General features: G+C 46.7%; 1 protein-coding gene across 1 annotated transcript in view; it reads right to left on the bottom strand.

The window, feature by feature from the left end:
- The window catches only part of LOC144153353 (uncharacterized), a 44271-nt gene extending 27905 nt beyond the window's left edge, over positions 1-16366 (bottom strand). Inside the window, exons 1-6 of the mRNA XM_077685003.1 lie at positions 16275-16366; positions 16006-16106; positions 6475-6628; positions 4006-4120; positions 819-924; positions 606-709 (exon numbers count right to left, since the gene is read on the bottom strand). Coding sequence (XP_077541129.1) covers positions 606-709; positions 819-924; positions 4006-4120; positions 6475-6628; positions 16006-16106; positions 16275-16366 — 672 coding nt within the window. The remainder of the gene's footprint in view (positions 1-605; positions 710-818; positions 925-4005; positions 4121-6474; positions 6629-16005; positions 16107-16274) is intronic.
- Between the last annotated feature and the right edge of the window lie 2439 nt (positions 16367-18805).

Raw genomic sequence — 18805 nt, 5'->3', positions numbered from 1 at the left:
TATTCTTCTGGACTGTGCATGCAAAAAAAAAAAAAGGAGAAGGGGGGTTGAGATACGGTAAGTTTTTTGAGCCTCCAACTTTCAGGAAATGCCTGCCACACGCGTTAAGTTGATCTCTTTAGAAAATCGAAGAAATATGGTAGGCTCGTCTCCTGTTGGCATAAGTGTAGATGTGCACAAATGAACGCTAAATGTTTTCCACAAAAGTATAGTGGCAACGAAAAGAAGGGGAAAAGTCTACCTAAGTGGGGCAACAGAGCGAGAGGAAAGCAATAATGTGAAGCCTGGTTGAATCGCCAAGTTGATACTCAGTGCGTAGGTAACTCTATCAAGGGGTCTTTTATTACAACGGTACCCTTTATCTTTAAAGGCCCCTTTAAATACTCAAATATCCAATATGGCCCGTGTATATTTTTTGAGAGCATCGTGACAGGTCGCATAGGACAGATTTCTGGGGGAAGTCGCCTAGGAATGCTTGGGCATTAGAAATCACGCTGATTTCTCCTAAACATAAAGTAACGTTTTAGCTGTCGCGTGACAAGTGTAGTTGTTTCGTCGTGCATAGTCCGTATTTGCCCAGGGAGAGATCGGAAGTCACTCGTAACCTGTTCGGCCTTCGCGCGATCGCCGTACAGTCGGTTGAACTCCTTGCTCGCTTTCGCGGCCTGCATCTTCAGGGCGTCACGGTCCGAGGTCAGGCGGTCCACGTCTGCGGGTGCACGGAAAGATCCACGATGCAACGAAGTTCCTGTATTTAAACTTGGCTGGCGGGAGAAGCGTGCTCGAATGTAGCCGGCATGTCTGCGCAGCCGGAATACCTTTGCGGGCTTTCTCGTACTCGGTCGCCAGCTCCTTGGCTTCCTTCGCAAGCGTCTCAACCTTGATGCGGCCCTGGTTACTCTGCTGGGCCCATTCACTGGTCTTCTGTTGTGTGCAAAAAACAGCATGAAAGAATTGTCTGTCCCAATCAATGCCTTTCCACACACACACACACACGCACACACACACACAGACACACACACACACACACATACACACACACACACACACACGGACGGACGCAAACGCGCGCGCGCACGCGCACGGACGGACGGACGGACGGACGGACGGAACAGGATGCCAATGAAAAGGCATTATAAGTAACCGGTCGATATCACATGCAAACCTGCGTTCGTTACGCGTTGTTACGGACCGGACTCGGCGTGCGAGTATAATGCGTCCGGGGACATCGAGATAGCGCGACTGGCGAGCAGCTTGTAGGAGAGCTGCCTCCAGCCGGGGTAACAGCGCCACGGTCGACCGAGTCATCACGAAGCTGGGCATCACCACCCGCCTCATCAAACGCATATCCACAAGACGTCAGGGCATGAAGGAACACAGCCTCCTAAGACTAGTACAATCCTTTGCGATGAGCCACGTGGCCTACGTGGGGGCCTTGCACCCATGGAAGCAACACGAAAGGGACAAGATCAATGCGGCCATCCGCAGGACTTACAAAGCCGCGCTGGGGCTACTCAACAACACCAGCACGGAGTGACTTCTGGAATTGGGACTCCACAACACTCTGGAAGAGATCAGTGAGGCCCAAAGAACAACACAGCTCGAACGCCTTTCAACTACGAGGGCCGGCAGAAGCAACCTCGAGCGAATCGGTTACGGCCGCGACAGCAAGGGGAAGGATCCGCCCAACACACAGAGCCTCCCAAGAGAGATACTCCAATGCATCAAGATACTACCGCTGCCCCGCAACGTGCATCCCGACCATAATCCAGGTCGCCGAGAGGCCAGGGCCAAGGCCCTCACCGAGGCGCACGCGAATGACACGGGAGCCCTCTACGTGGACGCAGCAAGGTACCCAAACTGTCCGAACACCTATGTGGCCGTGGCGGTGAAGTCTACAACAGGGGAAGTGTACAGTGCGTGCAGTGTTCGTGCTCCTTCTGCCACGCAGGCAGAGGAGGTTGCCATCGCGCTCGCGCTGTCACACTCACACTGTACTACAGTGCTCAGTGATTCGCGCTCGGCTATCGCAAACTACGCCAAAAACACAGTGAGTGCAAGTGCAGTGAACCTATTGAGTGCGAGCGTTGTGAAATCAGTACAGTGCCCAGCCAGAGGAGCACCAACCGCACAAGTCACCCATCTCCGCTGGTTCCCGGCGCACACAAGCGTCGGAGCCAGCGCCCACCCCAACCGCAACGAGGAAGCGGACGCCGCCGCGCGCGAACTTTCGAACCGCGAGGCGCCCCTCCGCTCCTCACCGGCGGACGGGTCCCACGACATCGAACAAGAACCCCTTGCATCATATGGGGATATACTACAATGGTACCGGCTTGGGAGGCGGACCAAACCGCCCCCTCATCCGAAGCTCAACCGCGCCGAAGCAGTGCTTTACAGGAAACTACAGACGAACTCAGTGCTCACCCCGGTGCTCGCGCGCCACGTGTGCCCCGACATCTACGAAAACGTGTTGTGCAGTATGTGCAAGAGAACAAATGCAACGCTAGCCCACCTGATGTGGGGCTGTGAAAGACATTTAATAGAGGCAGACGACGCAAGGCGTATGCCCGAGGACACCACTCTCGCCATGAACTCGAGTGAGCACGAGATACAAATACGGACTAATCAGCGGCTCGAGGCTGCTCTTGCAGGGCAGAAGCGTAGGGAAGCGTCGTCGGAGGGTCGACGGGTCAACACCCGCACACCCAACGCGCGCCGAACGCGCCGACGCCCGCGAGGCATTGATTCGGGGACGACCTGACCCTCGTCTAGGAGAGGCCGGCCCTGCGTGGCCGTAGCCCCCTCCCTCCGCAGGTACATTCAATAAATTCATTTTCTCTCTCTCTCTCTCTCTCTCTCTCTCTCTCTCTCTCTCTCTCTCTCTCTCTCTCTCTCTCTCTCTCTCTCTCTCTCTCTCTCTCTCTCTCTCTCCATTCCAATGACGAAGACCCAAAGACCAAACTTAAAACCGTCTAATCAATGGTGAGGAGAAATGAGCAACGATACAGCACAGGGGGTGTGACAACATGACAACTAAAATAAGCAGAGTTATGTCCTCGAACTCTGTCCCGATACGCACCGACTCAACTAGCCCACCGTCGAACACTTTATTGTTACAATTTTTCCTATTGTTAAGCATACCTAAAGGGACTAGACGTCCGAATTTAGGCGGGACAAGTCCCGCTTTTCCGCCTGTGGTCCTGCTGTCCCACAGCGTTCTTGTGGGACGGTGTTTTGTCTCGCTTTCGGCCGGAAATATGGAAAACGGTTATCAACCCCAGTGGCACTAAAGAAAATCTGGAGGAATGAAACAGGAAACCGTTTGAGGAACTTCAAGAAAAGAGCGCACACGATAGGACTGAGCAAGAAACCGTTGTGTTCCTTGCTTAGTCCCCATGTCTGAGCTGTTTTCTTTATGTTACAGTGTATACCAACAATCCGTTCAGCACACCCTTCTGCGTTTGACGAACAGTGGGTGGACGTGCTTTAGCACTTATTTGCTTATTCAGCAAATAACTCATCGTTGCTCGTCAGACAAAGGCCGTGAGAACTACACGATCTTTCAGTTCAAGCAAAATTGCGGTGAGCCCTAGTCTCCCTTCAAGCTATGTGCCATGTTCTTCCTTACCCCCCCCCCCCCCCCCCCCCCCTTGTCCCGCTTTGGGGTTTGAAGAATATGGTCACTTTAAGCATACCTCAACTCGAAGTTTTGAAACCAATATCAAGCCCACACAAACTAAACAACTCCCACTGATGCACTAGCAACGATGGAGTTTTCCATGGTTTTCCCCCCGAGGCACGTGCGCATGCGCAGCGGTGATTCGGCCGCAACGCAGTTTCGTAGAACTATGCTTCAGTGGCATAAAATAGTACGTTACATTTCGCTGTTCCAGCTTGACAATATGCAGAGCCTCTGCAAATGAGCGAGCTGCGGAGTCACCTTTTCCGGGCAGAATGAGATCCAGTGAGGGTTGAGAAGGAAATCAGGGCTGTGAAACAACAAACCTTCAGGGGAGACTGCGAAGCTTCGGGGGCACGCCGAGCTTGCGCCGTGGCAGCCTCACTAACGGCGAGGAGGACGGCCTGATCGCGGATCAGAATCACCAGCTTGTGGATTACCCTACAACAAGTAGGCCACACAGGCTCGGCTGTTAATACGCAGCGTGGAAAACGCGCGCACGCGTCGGCAAAAACGCATGTACGTACATCTGGGCATACCCATCACCTATAACATTATATCTTACTAATTCCTTCGACGGAGGAACTCCCACTGAATATTTTTTTTTTACATTTTTGACTGCTATTGCACAGTGAGAATGTTCGATCACAATCAGTGTTTACTTGACACTTTTTTCTTTCCACGGCAGGATTGTAATGTTCCGTCTCACGCAGAAATTGATATTTGTTTTAGGTGTTCCAAAACATGCAATCTAAAGGCCGAGTGGGTCATATAACAGTGCTCAAAACGCGTTATAGGGTCTCTTTAAAGAGGCCCTTAAAAGCTTTTAAAATGCACCAGGGCGTAAAACACAGTGCCGCTTTTTTGGTTATTTAATTCGCTTGTTTGATGCTCCATCTTCGAAGGATCTCGTCATTTGCCGAGGGTATGTCGAAATACGCCACAAGAATCAGGCCTGACAGATATATGAAAAGTTGAACAAACCCAAAAGAAATTCAACGTTTCTACGTGCGCCGATTCTGGCTAAATTTTGAGCCACGCAAAGTTGTGTATAAAAATTTTCGAAGAGGCTGCAACGCTATAATATACGAAGAGTGATCTCTCGTGTGCTGTCACCGCCCGTACATAACCTTGAGTCCTTCTGATCGAAACTTCGGTCTGCAGCAGGTATGGAAAGCAACATGAACAGCCGCCGTAGACATGTTTGCCTGTGCAAGTATTTTCACAATTAAAAGCAGGCAGCGCAGTTGGCCGCTGATAATTCTTGCCCAGCTCAATTCGTTCAGTGCGCTAGACAAAGGGAGAAAGCCGAAGCGCGAAAACGACATGAGGAACAAACGCCCTCATGTCCTACTTGATCATAACAGACATTCTAAGCACAATATAAACCGCGGAACAAGCAATCGGGATACTGTTCCCTCGTACGCTAATTCGGTAGTGTTTCGAGCACCAATATGACTCGGATTTACGACAAACATGTCAGGTAGATCAAGATCCTAATCAAGGGAAATGCTTACATAAGGGGGCGCAAGTGTTTATTAGAAAGCGAGGGAAAGTCGGAGCTTCAAGTTTGCACTCTGTGCACGGCCGGCGTCAAGCCCACGATACAACACCTGCGTGGGACAGCTGCGATCTTTAAGCTGAACGATTGGAGCACATATAGATCCAAAGTTCGAACTTTCCAAGAACGCGTGATTCTCAGAGCCTACGATGAGAGGTGTTTGTCTTGCGCGTTCCTCCGGCGTTAACCCCAGGCTGTGAACCCTTTCTCCTTCCACTTCGTTGTTGAGAGGCTATTATTCCATTCTTTTTTCAATAAAATGTGTCATCATGAGTCTTGATTCCTACAAAACGAGTCACGAATCTCTTTTATTATTTGGGCTACCGAGCTGTGTCGACTGTATTATACGCCTAAACAAGCAGTCCGGAAGACCGAAGCCGCCGGGAGGATCCAAGGAACCCTGGCTGATGGCTGAGGGAGGGAGACCGTCCAAGTCGTCTACCCTTCAGAACCGATCTCGGGCATCAAACATCTCTCTCTCTCTCTCTCTCTCTCTCTCTCTATATATATATATATATATATATATATATATATATATATATATATATATAGCGAATCAGAATAGGAAATGAGGGGCTCGTTGAAAATAACACAGAAATAAGGGTTGGCAGTCGAGAAAACCTCGGAAAGCAAAGGGGAGGATGTGGTAGATCATTGAAACAGATTAAGAATTTGGAAAGAAAGAAAGAAAGTGAAGAAAAAATGCCCGCCAGGTGGGATCCGAACCCACGACCTCCAGAATACCGGTCTGGTGCGTATTCTGGAGGTCGTGGGTTCGGATCCCACCTGGCGGGCATTTTTTCTTCACTTTCTTTCTTTCTTTCCAAATTCTTAATCTGTTTCAATGATCTACCACATCCTCCCCTTTGCTTTCCGAGGTTTTCTCGACTGCCAACCCTTATTTCTGTGTTATATATATATATATATATATATATATATATATATATATATATATATATATATATATATATATATATATATATATATATATATATATATATATATATATATATATATATATATATATATTTTTTTTTTCTTTTTTCTTGCGGGGGGGGACTTTTGCTTTCAACATATGATACCTAGAAAAGAACGTTGCGTCATCTTTCGCTTCGTATACGGCAATATACGAATTATCGGCGCCGGTTTTCCTGAGAAACCCGCAGTAGAGAGGAGATTAAGCGGCCAAAATGTTGACACACGCAGACAGACAGAAGGTGTTCTCTATACTCACAGCCAGAGGAGGAGGGAGAAACCAGCGATGTAGACGTTTCTCTGGAATCTGAACATTTGAATGCTCAGCTGCATGTACACATTGCCATGGCCGCGGTGCTTCGACATGGCCTCTGAGCGTTGGGCACTGTACTTGAGCATCTCTCGCAACGAGTCTGAAATCGGACACAAGAGCTTCATCACCAGCACTGCCTTCTAGGTGAGCACTGGCCCGCTCCCAACATTTTCATCCGCTCACTTGAGGTTGCAAAAAAGTTAAAATTCGGATGCAACGCTCTGGACGCGTATCTAGACTACGATGCATACAGTCATTAAAGTTCACAGTACATGCAAGGAAATATGGCACTGCAATATGACGACATCTTGGGGATTATGGGAAGTGTTCCGTTCTTACTTGGCTTCGCCTCCTATTCAGCTTGTGGCTTGCGTTTGGCACTCAACTCTTCCCTCGGCGATTTTTTTTGTGTGCGACTCGCTAGCAGGAACCTGTCCCCAAAGCGCTGCTTTGTCCCGGAAGGATTACTTACTAACATTGTGATGCGATACAATGCTGCTTTTCGGTTAATTAACGATCTGTCGACACCGGTAAACATAACGGGCATCATAAAAGGGGCTGTGAATACGGTAGCAGCCGCTGCTGTGACGAGGTGAGAAGGCAGACAGACGACGAAGAAAACAGCAGAAAACAAGGAAGGGCGCAATTATTTTTTTGATTGCGTATTCCATGTCATGTTTAAAGTGCGATGAAGTCAAAATACAACTTTGTTCAGTTTCAAATAACCATCCTTCGCTAAATAAACCTTGCTGATGGGCTGGTTGGTGCAAGGTCATCATAACGGAGGTTAGCACTTCCAGAAACAAGACAGACGACATGATGATGATGATGATTCCTATTGGTTTCCCCTTTGAAGCGGGGTGGTGACATGTCATCTTACCAAAAAGGACTAATATAACCATGTTTTACACTCTTGGTTTAATACTAGCGCTGCTTATGGCAGGCACTAAAGCTTATTAGGCCCGAAATACTTTCTTTTCCCTGTTACAGGTGGTAACTGTCCTAGGCAATATTCCCCTCTCTGCTTTTCGTCCACCAGCATTCTAATCTTCTTTTCGTCCCCTCGACAGCCTTGAAGTTAACTTCCTCTGTGATACCCTTAAATCCTAGGGCTTCTGAAAGCCCAATATTTCCTTCATGTAGGTTTGGATGGATACCCTCACATTCTAACACTATGTGCCGCATAGTTTCTGTTTCTTTTCCGCAGACCACGCATACCCCATCATTTTGTGAATACTTCCCCACAAAACTCTTAGTTCGCAGGCAACCTGCTCTAGCCTCAAAAAGCAAAGCACTGCCCTGGGAATTATCGTAGAAATTTTCCTTTCTGGTGTTCATCTTCTCAGCCCTGTACATCTGTAACGACGTTTTAGCTTCCATTTTTTCCCTCCATTTATTCGTTTCAATCTGCCTTGCCTCTTTTTTGGTTACCTTGGCTGTTTTGGATTCCCCACTGTTCTTTCCGTATTTCATCGTTAGCCTTCTAGTCTTCCTTAACCACTGCGTGTCCACGCTTTTCAAGTATAGGTACCTAAAAACCTTAGCTGCCCACCTTCGTTGATCCATTGCCCTCAACCTCATCTCAAAGCATATTTTACTCTGAGCTTCTCTAACTTCAAACGACGCCAGCCCATATCTCCCTGAACTGCTTCGTTAGTTGTTTTTCCATGCGCGCCTAAGGCCAAACGTCCTGCCGTTCTCTGGTTTACTTCAAGGCCTGATAGAACGTCTGATTTTAAGCAGAGTACAGCATTCGCAAACGTGAGACCCGGAACCATTACTCCTTTCCACATTCCTCTTACTACTTCATATTTGTTATACCCCCACAGAGCTCTATGCCTCATTATAGCTGCGTTTCGCTTTCCCTTAACCTTAAGTTGCTCCTCGTGAGTACTTAAGTAGTTATCCCCTTCGTTTATCCACACTCCCAAATATTTATATTCCTTCACTCTAGGTAATTCGCCTTGCTGGATAGACACTACGTCGGTGGTAGCGTCATTGAAAACCATTATTCCTGATTTTTCTGCACTGAAATTTAACCCGAGGTCAGTGGCTTCCTGGCCGCAAATATTTATTAGCCGCTGCATATCGGTTTGGTTATCAGCTAAAATAACAATGTCGTCTGCGTATAACATTCCCGGAATATGCTGTTGTACCACTTCGCCTTGCAGCATATGGGTTAGGCTAAACCCTACTTGACTTTCTTCCAGTTTCTTTTCTAACCCTGCCATGTAAAGCATGAACAGTATTGGTCTCAAAGGGCATCCCTGTTTCAGTCCCCGATGAATGTTGACCTGCTGGGCGCATTTCTGTCCTTCCCAAGTAAGGTGCACTCTATTGTCTTTATAGATTGCTGTAAGGAACTGTACTAACTCGTCATCTAATCCCTGGAGTTTCAGCATTCTCCACAGCCGTTCTCTGTTTACGTTGTCATATGCCCCTTAATGTCCAAGAATGTAATCCATAGTGGTCTATTCTGTGCTTTCGCAATTTCAATGCATTGCGTTATCACGAACAGATTGTCATCCAGTCGCCTGTCTTGTCTAAATCCATTCTGCAGTTCCCCAAGTATTTCATTTTCTTCCATCCATGCTTGAATTTCTGATTTTATCGCCTGCATTACGAATCTATACACCACTGACGTTACTGTGAGTGGTCTGTATGAATCAATACTGGCTTTGTCTCCTCTGCCTTTATATATTAAATTCATCCTACTTTCTAACCAGTCCTCTGGTATTTGTTTGGTTTCTATCACCTTATCTATTGCCCTCATAAACGATTCCTTACTTTTAGGTAGGTCCAAGTAGGTTTATCAGTTGCATTGGTATTCCGTCCGGGCCCACTGCTGTCTGGGGGGAAACCTTTTGCTCTGCTTTTTTCCAATCAAGGTTGCTCAAACTTATTTCCCTTTCCGCAGTCTTTTGTGGCGCTGATGTTATCGGTGCAGGTTTCCCTAACACTATTGTCCTAAACTTCTCACTAATTACTCGATGAATATGCGCCAACGCGTGCTCTCCTTCTAAATGTTCCCCCTCCTCATCAATTAGGAATTTTTGATGGTTATCGTTTTTTGAGCTTAGTGATTTTACATGGTTTCGAAACTTCTTGGATGCGCTTTGGATTTGAAGTGGAACCAACATATTGCTTACATTCAAAAGAAAGCCATGCGCAGCCTTGGGTACCTGAGGAGAACTTTACGAAAATCTACGCAGGAAATAAAATTGTTAGCCTATAAAACTTACGTTAGGCCCATACTTGAGTACGCGTCCACAGTTTGGGACCCTTATACTAAGTTGAACATTACTAAATTAGAAAACATTCAGAGGAAAGCTATTCGCTTCGTGTATGCTAGCTACAGTTGGCGTATTTCACCTAGTTTACTTTTGGAAAAAGCACAGTTAACCAAATTAGAGCAAAGAAGATACTATGAAAGACAGAAATACATGTACCTGCTGTACCATGACAAACTAGGGATTAGTAGGGATGGTTATATTGAACCCGTGATTAGGCGTTCCACTCGTTCACTGCACTCAAAGAAATTGAAGGAATTTTCATGCAAAACCGACAACTTTAAAAATTCGTTCTTCCCTCGTAGTGTACGCGAGTGGAATCGGCTTAAAGCTGACGTTGTAGAATGTAGGACGGTCGAATCATTCATGAATGCTTTGAAAAAATAACATCATGTGTACATTTCCCCTCTCCATCCAGATATACAACGGACGCTGTATATCTTGTATTCTTTGCCTCCAGTTGTAACTTGATGACCAATGTGTGCAGTTGTGCTTTGTGGCCCCCTTGTATGTTTTCCTGGTTTCCCCCCACAGACAGTTTTTTGCTCACTTTGTCGCGTTCTGTTGGGATGAAATTGCTACTGAAAAGATGCCTCGTATCTTATCGATACTAATAGGTTGTTACGTCAGTGCAAATCTTTTTGCGCATGCGTGCATCAGGCTGTATTAACGCTTTTCTTTTTTTGGGTGCCTTCTTTTTGTCTTTTATATTGTGCCTACAATAATGCCACTACACATAAACCTTTCCCAGGCATATTGCCACATTCTTGCTCCCTTTACTTCTTCATGTCGCGTCTTTTTCCGTCTTTTTTTTCTTACCGCCCCCTCCTGCCAAGGGCCTTGTACCAGAGGTCGGCAGTACCATGTAAATAAATAAATAAATAAATAAATAAATAAATTGTCCTTCTTCCGTATTTCTACCATCCATTGTTCGCTTTTCTGCTTGATCTTTGCTTGCACCATTTTCTGCACTTCGTTTTTTCCCACGGTAGACATCCCACTTTTCCTTCACTACCTCCGGTTCCATACCAGTTCTTTTTGCTTCTCTATGTTCTCTCGACGCCTTTCTTCGCTGGTCCATAGCCTCTTTTATTTCCTTATTCCACCAGCTTCTCGGCTTTCTCTTCCCTTTCCATCGGTTTCGTTCCTTTGCTTCATTCATCTTACCCTTTATGAACGCAAACATTTCGTCGTAATCCCAATTTTTGCCTGGGTATTTATTGATTTCATCTTCCCATCTATCAGCGATGATCTTTAACTGCTCATTATTCAAATTAGTTCCTCCTATTGTACCTATTTCTGCATTTGTCCGGGTTGCGCCTCCAAAGTGCAAGCTAAACCGCTTGTGGTCGCTTCCTAAGCTGTCTGTTCCATTTTCATCTATCCTCATTTCCCGCAGCCTTCCGTATACTGTCTCGGATACTAAACTGTAGTCTATGCTGGACTGTCTGTTACCGCTTTCCCACGTTATTTGTCCGTCACACTTGCTTTCCGTGTTTACTATTACAAGCCGGTTTTCCTGGCATAGATCTATCACTAGAGAACCGTTGTGGTTTGTGTATCCATCCAAACCTTCTATATGGGAATTCATATCTCCAACTATTAGTATTTCGCCCGAATCTTTGAACTCGTTTATATCTCTTCTCAAACAGTTTACCATTTCCTCATTTTCCTCCCTAGCACTACTTCCGGTCCACAGATACACCACTCCTAACCATGTATTTTTCCCCTCTATGGTGCCTCTAACCCATAGATGCTCTTTACAACTTTCATGCACTCTCTGCCAGTCGGTCCCTTGTTTAATGAGCATGCCAACACCTCCCCCTTTCTTCATTCCTGTGGTCCTGTTGCAACCTTCCCAGACATAATTGTCTATGATAGGTGGGGCTTCTAGGTCCTGGAGGTGAGTTTCGGCTAAAGCGTACACGTCTATTCCTTCCCGTTCAAGTTGCTTTTGAATTTCCACCCACTTATCTGGCTTTCTGCCTCCCTGCATATTTATGTAGCTGATTAAATATTAAAAATTAAAACGACAGAGAGCGCCCCCCGTCCTGTTCGTTTTCTGTCGTGTGTTTTGTTTCTTGAAGCGCTAACCTCTGTTATGATGACATCCTTTGCTAGCTCACTCAGATTCATTGAAGACACGAAATACTTTTTTTAACTCAACAAACACAAAAAAACATTGAAAAAAAATTAAAGCCGTTCCACTCAATGTGAAAACTGTCGGAAGTGCACAGCAGTGATTCGCCATAATGGGCTGTACCGCCGTTATCCGCTTACTGCTAGCTACCACCCCATGCAATTCAAATTTCCCGCCTTCACAGTGCTCGCGCTCCCCCTGCCTGAAACTGCGCCAGTGGGAGCTCTGTTCTCTTTGTACTTTTCTCCCCGCACGCGCTGGCGTTGCACTGCCACATTCTGCGTTTACTATCGTAAAAACCAACCCAACGGGCGTCCTTAACTAAATTCTTTGCGCTAAACAACGGGAAGATGTATGACAAGCGCCAGCGTTGCATGAGTTTCGAACGCTTATGACTATATAAGCCGTTTGGCTTTCGAAGCCTCTGGGGTACGCCGCGAACAACAGCGTTACCCCGGGACGCCGCCTTGGAGTCGAGCGAGCGAGCTGGGACGACAAGGCGAGCGCCTAAAGTGCTCTGCACTTATTAAGTTCCAAATTTCGCGTGACAGTCACGTAATAAGGGGCCAGCCCTAAAACATAGTTATTGGGGTGCAAACTGTTAGAAGGAATATGAATGATTCAATGAAAGGGAACTGCAGGCCCCAGTATCGACCATGTTATTTGACAGTGGCAGAGGTCGGCGGCTGCCAGTTGCGTAAATTAGATTCTGTGACATCATAGAGAAATCGCCAGACAGCGGCTGGGGAGTAGCCACCTCTTCATCTGTTTTCTTTAATATCACGATGTCTTGTGTGAAGTTTGCAGTAATATTTGCGTCGTTGTTGGTGGGACAAATGAGTCTTTTAATGAACGAGACTGGTATTTTGTCTTCATGGTCCCTTCAAATAATTCCTGGCAGGGAAGTCTCGGTAGACGCACTGTTTACAACTTAACTTAAACTCATCTGAACAGCCACAGGCATCATTCGAGCTCATTTGCCAGCCAAGCCAAGTAAGAAGCTAACCGATACCTGCGTTTCTATGCTGGTCAAGGTGTAGCACGCCGAGGTGATGCCAGGTTTCCCTATAAGTTTATCTTTTATTGTTCTCTATTCGTGCTGTAGTGCACGGCGGCACGAAAATTCAAACCCACTGGTAATATTTAACATGCGCTAGAATCTTGAAAAACACGTATCCAGTCTTACGCCTCAAAAAAAAAAAAGAAGTCCCAGTGGCCGAGAATCGACATCGAGACTTCGAGCTAGCGACATGCTTTGGCCGCCGAGTCACCGTGGTAGAGGAGCTCTGAAGGACAGTATTGTTACGAGATGCTTATTGACCAGTTTCATCTACTTCCATTATAGCCACATACCAGCAGGTAATCCTCTAGGATTTTATGTGCCCGCTGGCATCTTCCTGATACCTAAGTATGCAGAGTTTCGAGAAGGACGCTTTGTATTGGATTGTCTAATTGGTTGATTGACGTTTTATTTAACCTTTGTGCTGGAAAATATGAAAGAACAGTGTTGGACCGAATTAACAAAAGCTGGTTTAGGGTCCACAGACAAAATACATGGGTACTTTTAGAAAATACTTTCAGTTACAGTAAACTGCCACTTCTTATGCATTACAAAGTACAACCAAAATCAATATAGGCGCAAGAAGAATATTCAATTATAAATAAAATGTTAAAGTGAAATATGCTAGTGTAGACTCGCATTCGTCCCCCGAGTGTTTCTTAAGGGGATGTATTTTCACGTTGCAGGCAAATTATTTGATGGTTTTATTTCATGGGGCATATCGTCCTACGTTTTTGGGACCAGCAAATTGTTGCAGACCCTGTCCATAGAATTCGTACACATTTTTATGGGTACTAGGTTCAGGTTACATACAGCATCAACGCTTTTGTGTGCAATGAAGAGAGATTGATCTTTGGAAAGGATGACTATTTTTAAGATGTGTACAAGAACAGTTGTTTTGTAAAGGTAGTGTAACAAATATAACGAAGTGCGTTAAACAGAGGTTCGCGATGTGCGTTTCGTCTTGGGTGGATCAGTATTCTCAAATCCCGCTTTTCTAAACAAGGAACGGGATTAAGATAGGTATCAGTCCAGCCCCATGACATTACTCAATGTGGTTTCTAAACAAGGAACGGGATTAAGATAGGTATCAGTCCAGCCCCATGACATTACTCAATGTGGTGGAAGGCTGCTGAAAACACCATGAAACATGTATCGGGCTTGTAGTAAAGCGTATAGCAAACAGATGTTATGCGTTTGCACAGACGGCATCGACCTGGCATTGCCAATCCACATAAGTATTCATATAACATCTCACGGGTATTTAATTGAGTCTACCTGTTCAAGTAAGCAGTAAACCAATTCTCTGAGAAGCCGTTGTTAGATTAGCTTGTTCCGGGAATGAAAAAGTATATTTTGTTTTATCAACACGAAAATGCTTTATTCCCGGAAACACAAAGATTTCACTGACGTCATGTCCGTCACGGAAGTGACGCCAGTACAACGGAGCAAGCGGCCTGTAAAGGGTGCACCACTGCACACAGGGTCTGCTTGCGGGGAAGCAACCTTTAGTACTAAAGAGTACGTTCGACTTAGAGTTGGTTCATTTTCGGGTTTTACATTTTAACACGACAGTGTTTTATGCCGGTATGCACTAAGATTTAAATGACGTCATATCCGTCATGGAAATGACGCTAGTACACCTTTGCAGAGGAGACCCGGCAGCAGGACGTAGCTCGCCAAGCACACCCACAGGACAGCCGCCTACCCGCGAATCATGCTCAGCTGCAGATTTCGCTGCACATTTCACTTTCGTGTATTACCGATTCCTATGACAGAGAAATCAACCACAGTTTTTTGTGTTGATTGTGAGTCTCTTCAGTGGGAACAGAGAAATATTTCCTTGTTCCGTGTTAATCCTGGTCTGCATGTCATTTATGTGACAACGAGAGCCGTGTCATTAGCGTACATATTTAGTTCCGCGTAGGTTAAGAATTTGTGAAAGTCAGTTACATCTAATGAAAACAGCATCGGTCATAGCAGCGACCCCTTTGGAACGCCCGTACGGAGGAATTGGGAGAAGCTGACATGGTCAACCACAGCCGTTGTCGGTAATTATCCCGGTAGCTTCAAAAGAAGTTACACAGTTTAACTGTAAATCCATAACATGTAATTTGTAAGCAAACTTCGGTGGTCGACAGTATCAAAGGCTTTAAATCTATAAATAAAACTGTATCAAATCATTTCGGACTGTATTGATTGTTTTAATTAGCTTGACTATGCAGCGGATGATTTTAAGTAATTTAACAAAAGTTACAAAACACATGCTGTTCTGGTAAAAAAGGTATGATATTTGCTGAGAAATAAATTAAGTAGCCTTGGCTGAACATTTTTCAAAAATTATATCAGTCGCATTTAAAAATTGGAATTGGTCTGTAAGTGCGAGGGATCACGCAGAACATTGGACCTCGACGCCATGCGAGACACCTTGGGGTGCCCTATCGACACCGTTCCCAGCTAACTCCCGAAGTGTCTAAAACTTTGTTTCCCAATATTTACTCAATTGGCAAATGCCACGAATCATTGCATTTTAAGTGGTTCCTAAAATCTCAAGAAGCTGAATATGTTACATACTTCTAAAGGAAGCTCGCGGTGGCATATGTTGCTAAATCGGCGCTATTTCATGGCTAGTGTAAATGAACTGCGTTTTTTTTTCTTCAGAAAATTAACACCGCTGATATTCTAAAGCCAACATGAGGTGAGAAATTGCAAATCGCACACACCTTTTGGTGTTGGGTCCGCCTCATGGTTGTACAACGGAAGTGGTACGACGGGTTCTATAACTTCAAAAAACAGTGATTGACTTATATTCCCGTTATGTATGCTGAGTGTTCACATGTGAATGGTGGTATGTTTAAAGAAGTTTCATAAAATTCGTGCGCTTTGCAAGAGGCGACAATGAACGTTTCTGTTTCAGCGTCGCGCCCCGTGTGGTCGCGATTCGGCCAGTGCGACTGCTACAGAAACGTATGAGGGTAACTCCTTACCGAAGAAGACGAGGCCAAGGACTACCGTAATCAATTTAAAGTAGCTTTCACCGTGGGTCCCAACGCATTTGACGAGCCCTGACTGGAATACCTTGTTCCACCTTTGATGACAAAAAAAGGGTGAAAACAACATAAAAGATCAGATAGGTTGCAGCAGTATACATACACACAGCTAACGTACTGGGGCAAACCTTGCGCAGGAAAAAGTCTGCCTATATCCGATCATCGGTACACGGAAGGGAATGTATATGTATAAAAAAAAAACTTACGCTTTCGGGGAGATGTACGGAATCATGAGAAGAATGGCCACGGCGATTTCCGCGTAAAGGAAGCCCGCCACAAGCGTCCACTGGATCCCCATTGTAATTTTGCTCTCTGAAAAATCTTAGAAGTGGAGCACACCGTGAAAAAATTTGCAGCACTTGGGAAGACATTTTTCTGGGATTCTGAGAATACACCATTGGGCTCAAGCGCTATACGTTAGCATGCATCACTGCCGGTAAGATCACTATTACTACCCGCATCGGTGGCTCAGTGGCTAAGGCATTGTGCTGCTGAGCACGAAGGTCGCGGGTTCAATTCCCGGCCGCGGCGGGCGCTTTTCTGACGGAGGCGGAAGCAAAAACGCCAGTGTGTACGAGATTTCAGTGCACGTTAAAGATCCCCAGGTGGTCAAAATTAATCCGGAGCCCTCCACTACTACGCGCATCATCGCCTGCGTTGCGTCGGCGCGTTAAACCCTACAGTCAATCAAGATCACTACGACTAAATGGAACGAAGAGTGACACATGCCCCAGGGACCTTCACTAACAGACGAATGCTTCAGCGAAATTTTTCGGACCCGACGCAGTACGACAAGGAAGTGACACGCAATGCTACAGAAAATTGTATCACCTACCGTTGCTGGGATGGCCGTACGCAGGGGAGCAAACACCAAGTCAAGCTGAACGGTGTTCCAATTTAGACAAGCGGTTCAGTGCGGCGCGTTCCTTTGATGATGTTAATAACAACAATGATAATGGCCCACACAGTTGTTTTGATTTGTCATTTTTTAATCAGCTCCGCATTCGTTTTTGCACATAGAATCTCTATTCCGGGAGAAGTCCTGGACTGCCCACGAACTATTCCGAGAAGTTTCGGGCACTCAAATGAAAAAGACCAAAAGTTGTTACACGCTGCAGCACCATCTTAAGAATAGCACCAACCAGACAACCTTACTGCGCAGTAGCAGCCACCTGGCGAACCGGGAACGTGCCAGGGCCTCGAGACACGAAGCGTCAAGGCCCTGGCACTGCAACAGTTTTCTAGTTCTTGGATACAGGAAGCTCGTTTCCTGTCTCATAGCGTTACTCCGATCATTATTCATTCTATGGCCCGTTGAGCCGTCCCAAGTCTGCTTTCAAGTTGTTCAGTAAGGCGCCAAGTTTCTTCTTCATATGTCATCACCTAACATTTATTTCCGAACTTGCCGCGGAAAGTTCTTCATGACTGCAGGACCGGATAGTCTTGTCCGCAAAGTGGCCCGCGTTAGCATGCTCTAGAACCAGCGGCAATTGGCTTTGCGAACTCGGCGTCTGTGCTCCCCACTTCAAACGCGAACGCATGTGAACTGACAAGAGCAGCACGCCAATATAACGCCACGAACGCTGGGCAGAGCGTTCTCGAAGGTGGCGAGATGGCCGGGTCCCTTCGCTCTTCGCGAGGCGCACGCTAACGTGCGTTCGGTATTTTAGATGCAGAGCATCTGATTCACTCGCCTTGTCCCTCCGGCGTCGTCGTCGTTGTCGTCGTCGTCGGCGTTGTCCACCCCTCCCCCATTCTCCTCGCCGCGCCAGCTGCGCTCTCCGCCGCTCACCCCCCTCTCCTCTCCGATAGCGAACACTCTCTCGCGAGGGGCATTGGATTGGATTCGATTCGATTGGCTTGGCTTGGATTGGATTAAAGTGGATTGTGTTGGATTGTGTTGCGTCATAGCCGCGGCACGTTGCGTCATAGCGGCGGCAGCCGCGCTGGGGCCGGCGCATGTGCAGTACTCTCTCTTCCGCGGTTTCCTCTCCTTCGGGCGCGCTGCGCATATAACCGGTGTGCCGTTCTCCGGCGAAACAACGTCCACGCTTGGCTCAAACACCTAGAGTCCACGCCGCTTTACAAGTACGCCAACGTCGTCATCGACTGGGACCGGCTTACGCAGTCCCCTCAACGTTATGCGCGCTATAAAACGCGGTCCCTTCGCCGATCCGCCTATGCGTCGCATCTACACAGGGGTTCCCGCGAGGGAAGTGGGAGTTTTTTTTCTTTCTTTGTATTTTTGCGGCGACCTCGTCACGTTGCACAAGCCCGCACGCAAGAGTGGGCGATACCGCTCTACGCAAGCCTTTATACTGTTGCGTCGCGTCTTGAGGGGCGCCGGTGACGCTCGGCGGAGCCATGCCTAGCTGATATGTGCGGACTGTTCGCAACCAGAGACGCTGGAGCATCTGCTCTACTTCTGCTCCCACCACGCGGCGCCGAGAGGATAGCTCCACCGAACGCTTCAGCATCAAGGCCTTCCCTGCGCCGGCATGGAGGAAGGTCCTCCATACAGAAAATCCCAGTGCTCGCGTTTTCGGCGCTCACGCTAAAGGAATTTTCTGTCCATGGACACGAGATATCCCGATATCAGACCCATATACAGCGTGTTGTAAAACTTGCGCAGCACACTACTTGCCACCACCGAGATAAGAATTGCATGGTACAACCATCTGAAATGAACTGCTTAAATTCCTGCAGCAGCCACATGGATAATTGGATTATTGAACTT

The sequence above is a fragment of the Haemaphysalis longicornis genome, unplaced genomic scaffold (genome assembly GCF_048455015.1).
Source record: "Haemaphysalis longicornis isolate Haplotype H1 unplaced genomic scaffold, Haemaphysalis longicornis Haplotype H1 scaffold_9, whole genome shotgun sequence".
NCBI lineage: Eukaryota > Metazoa > Arthropoda > Arachnida > Ixodida > Ixodidae > Haemaphysalis > Haemaphysalis longicornis.
This window is presented reverse-complemented; position numbering and strand designations above follow the sequence as displayed.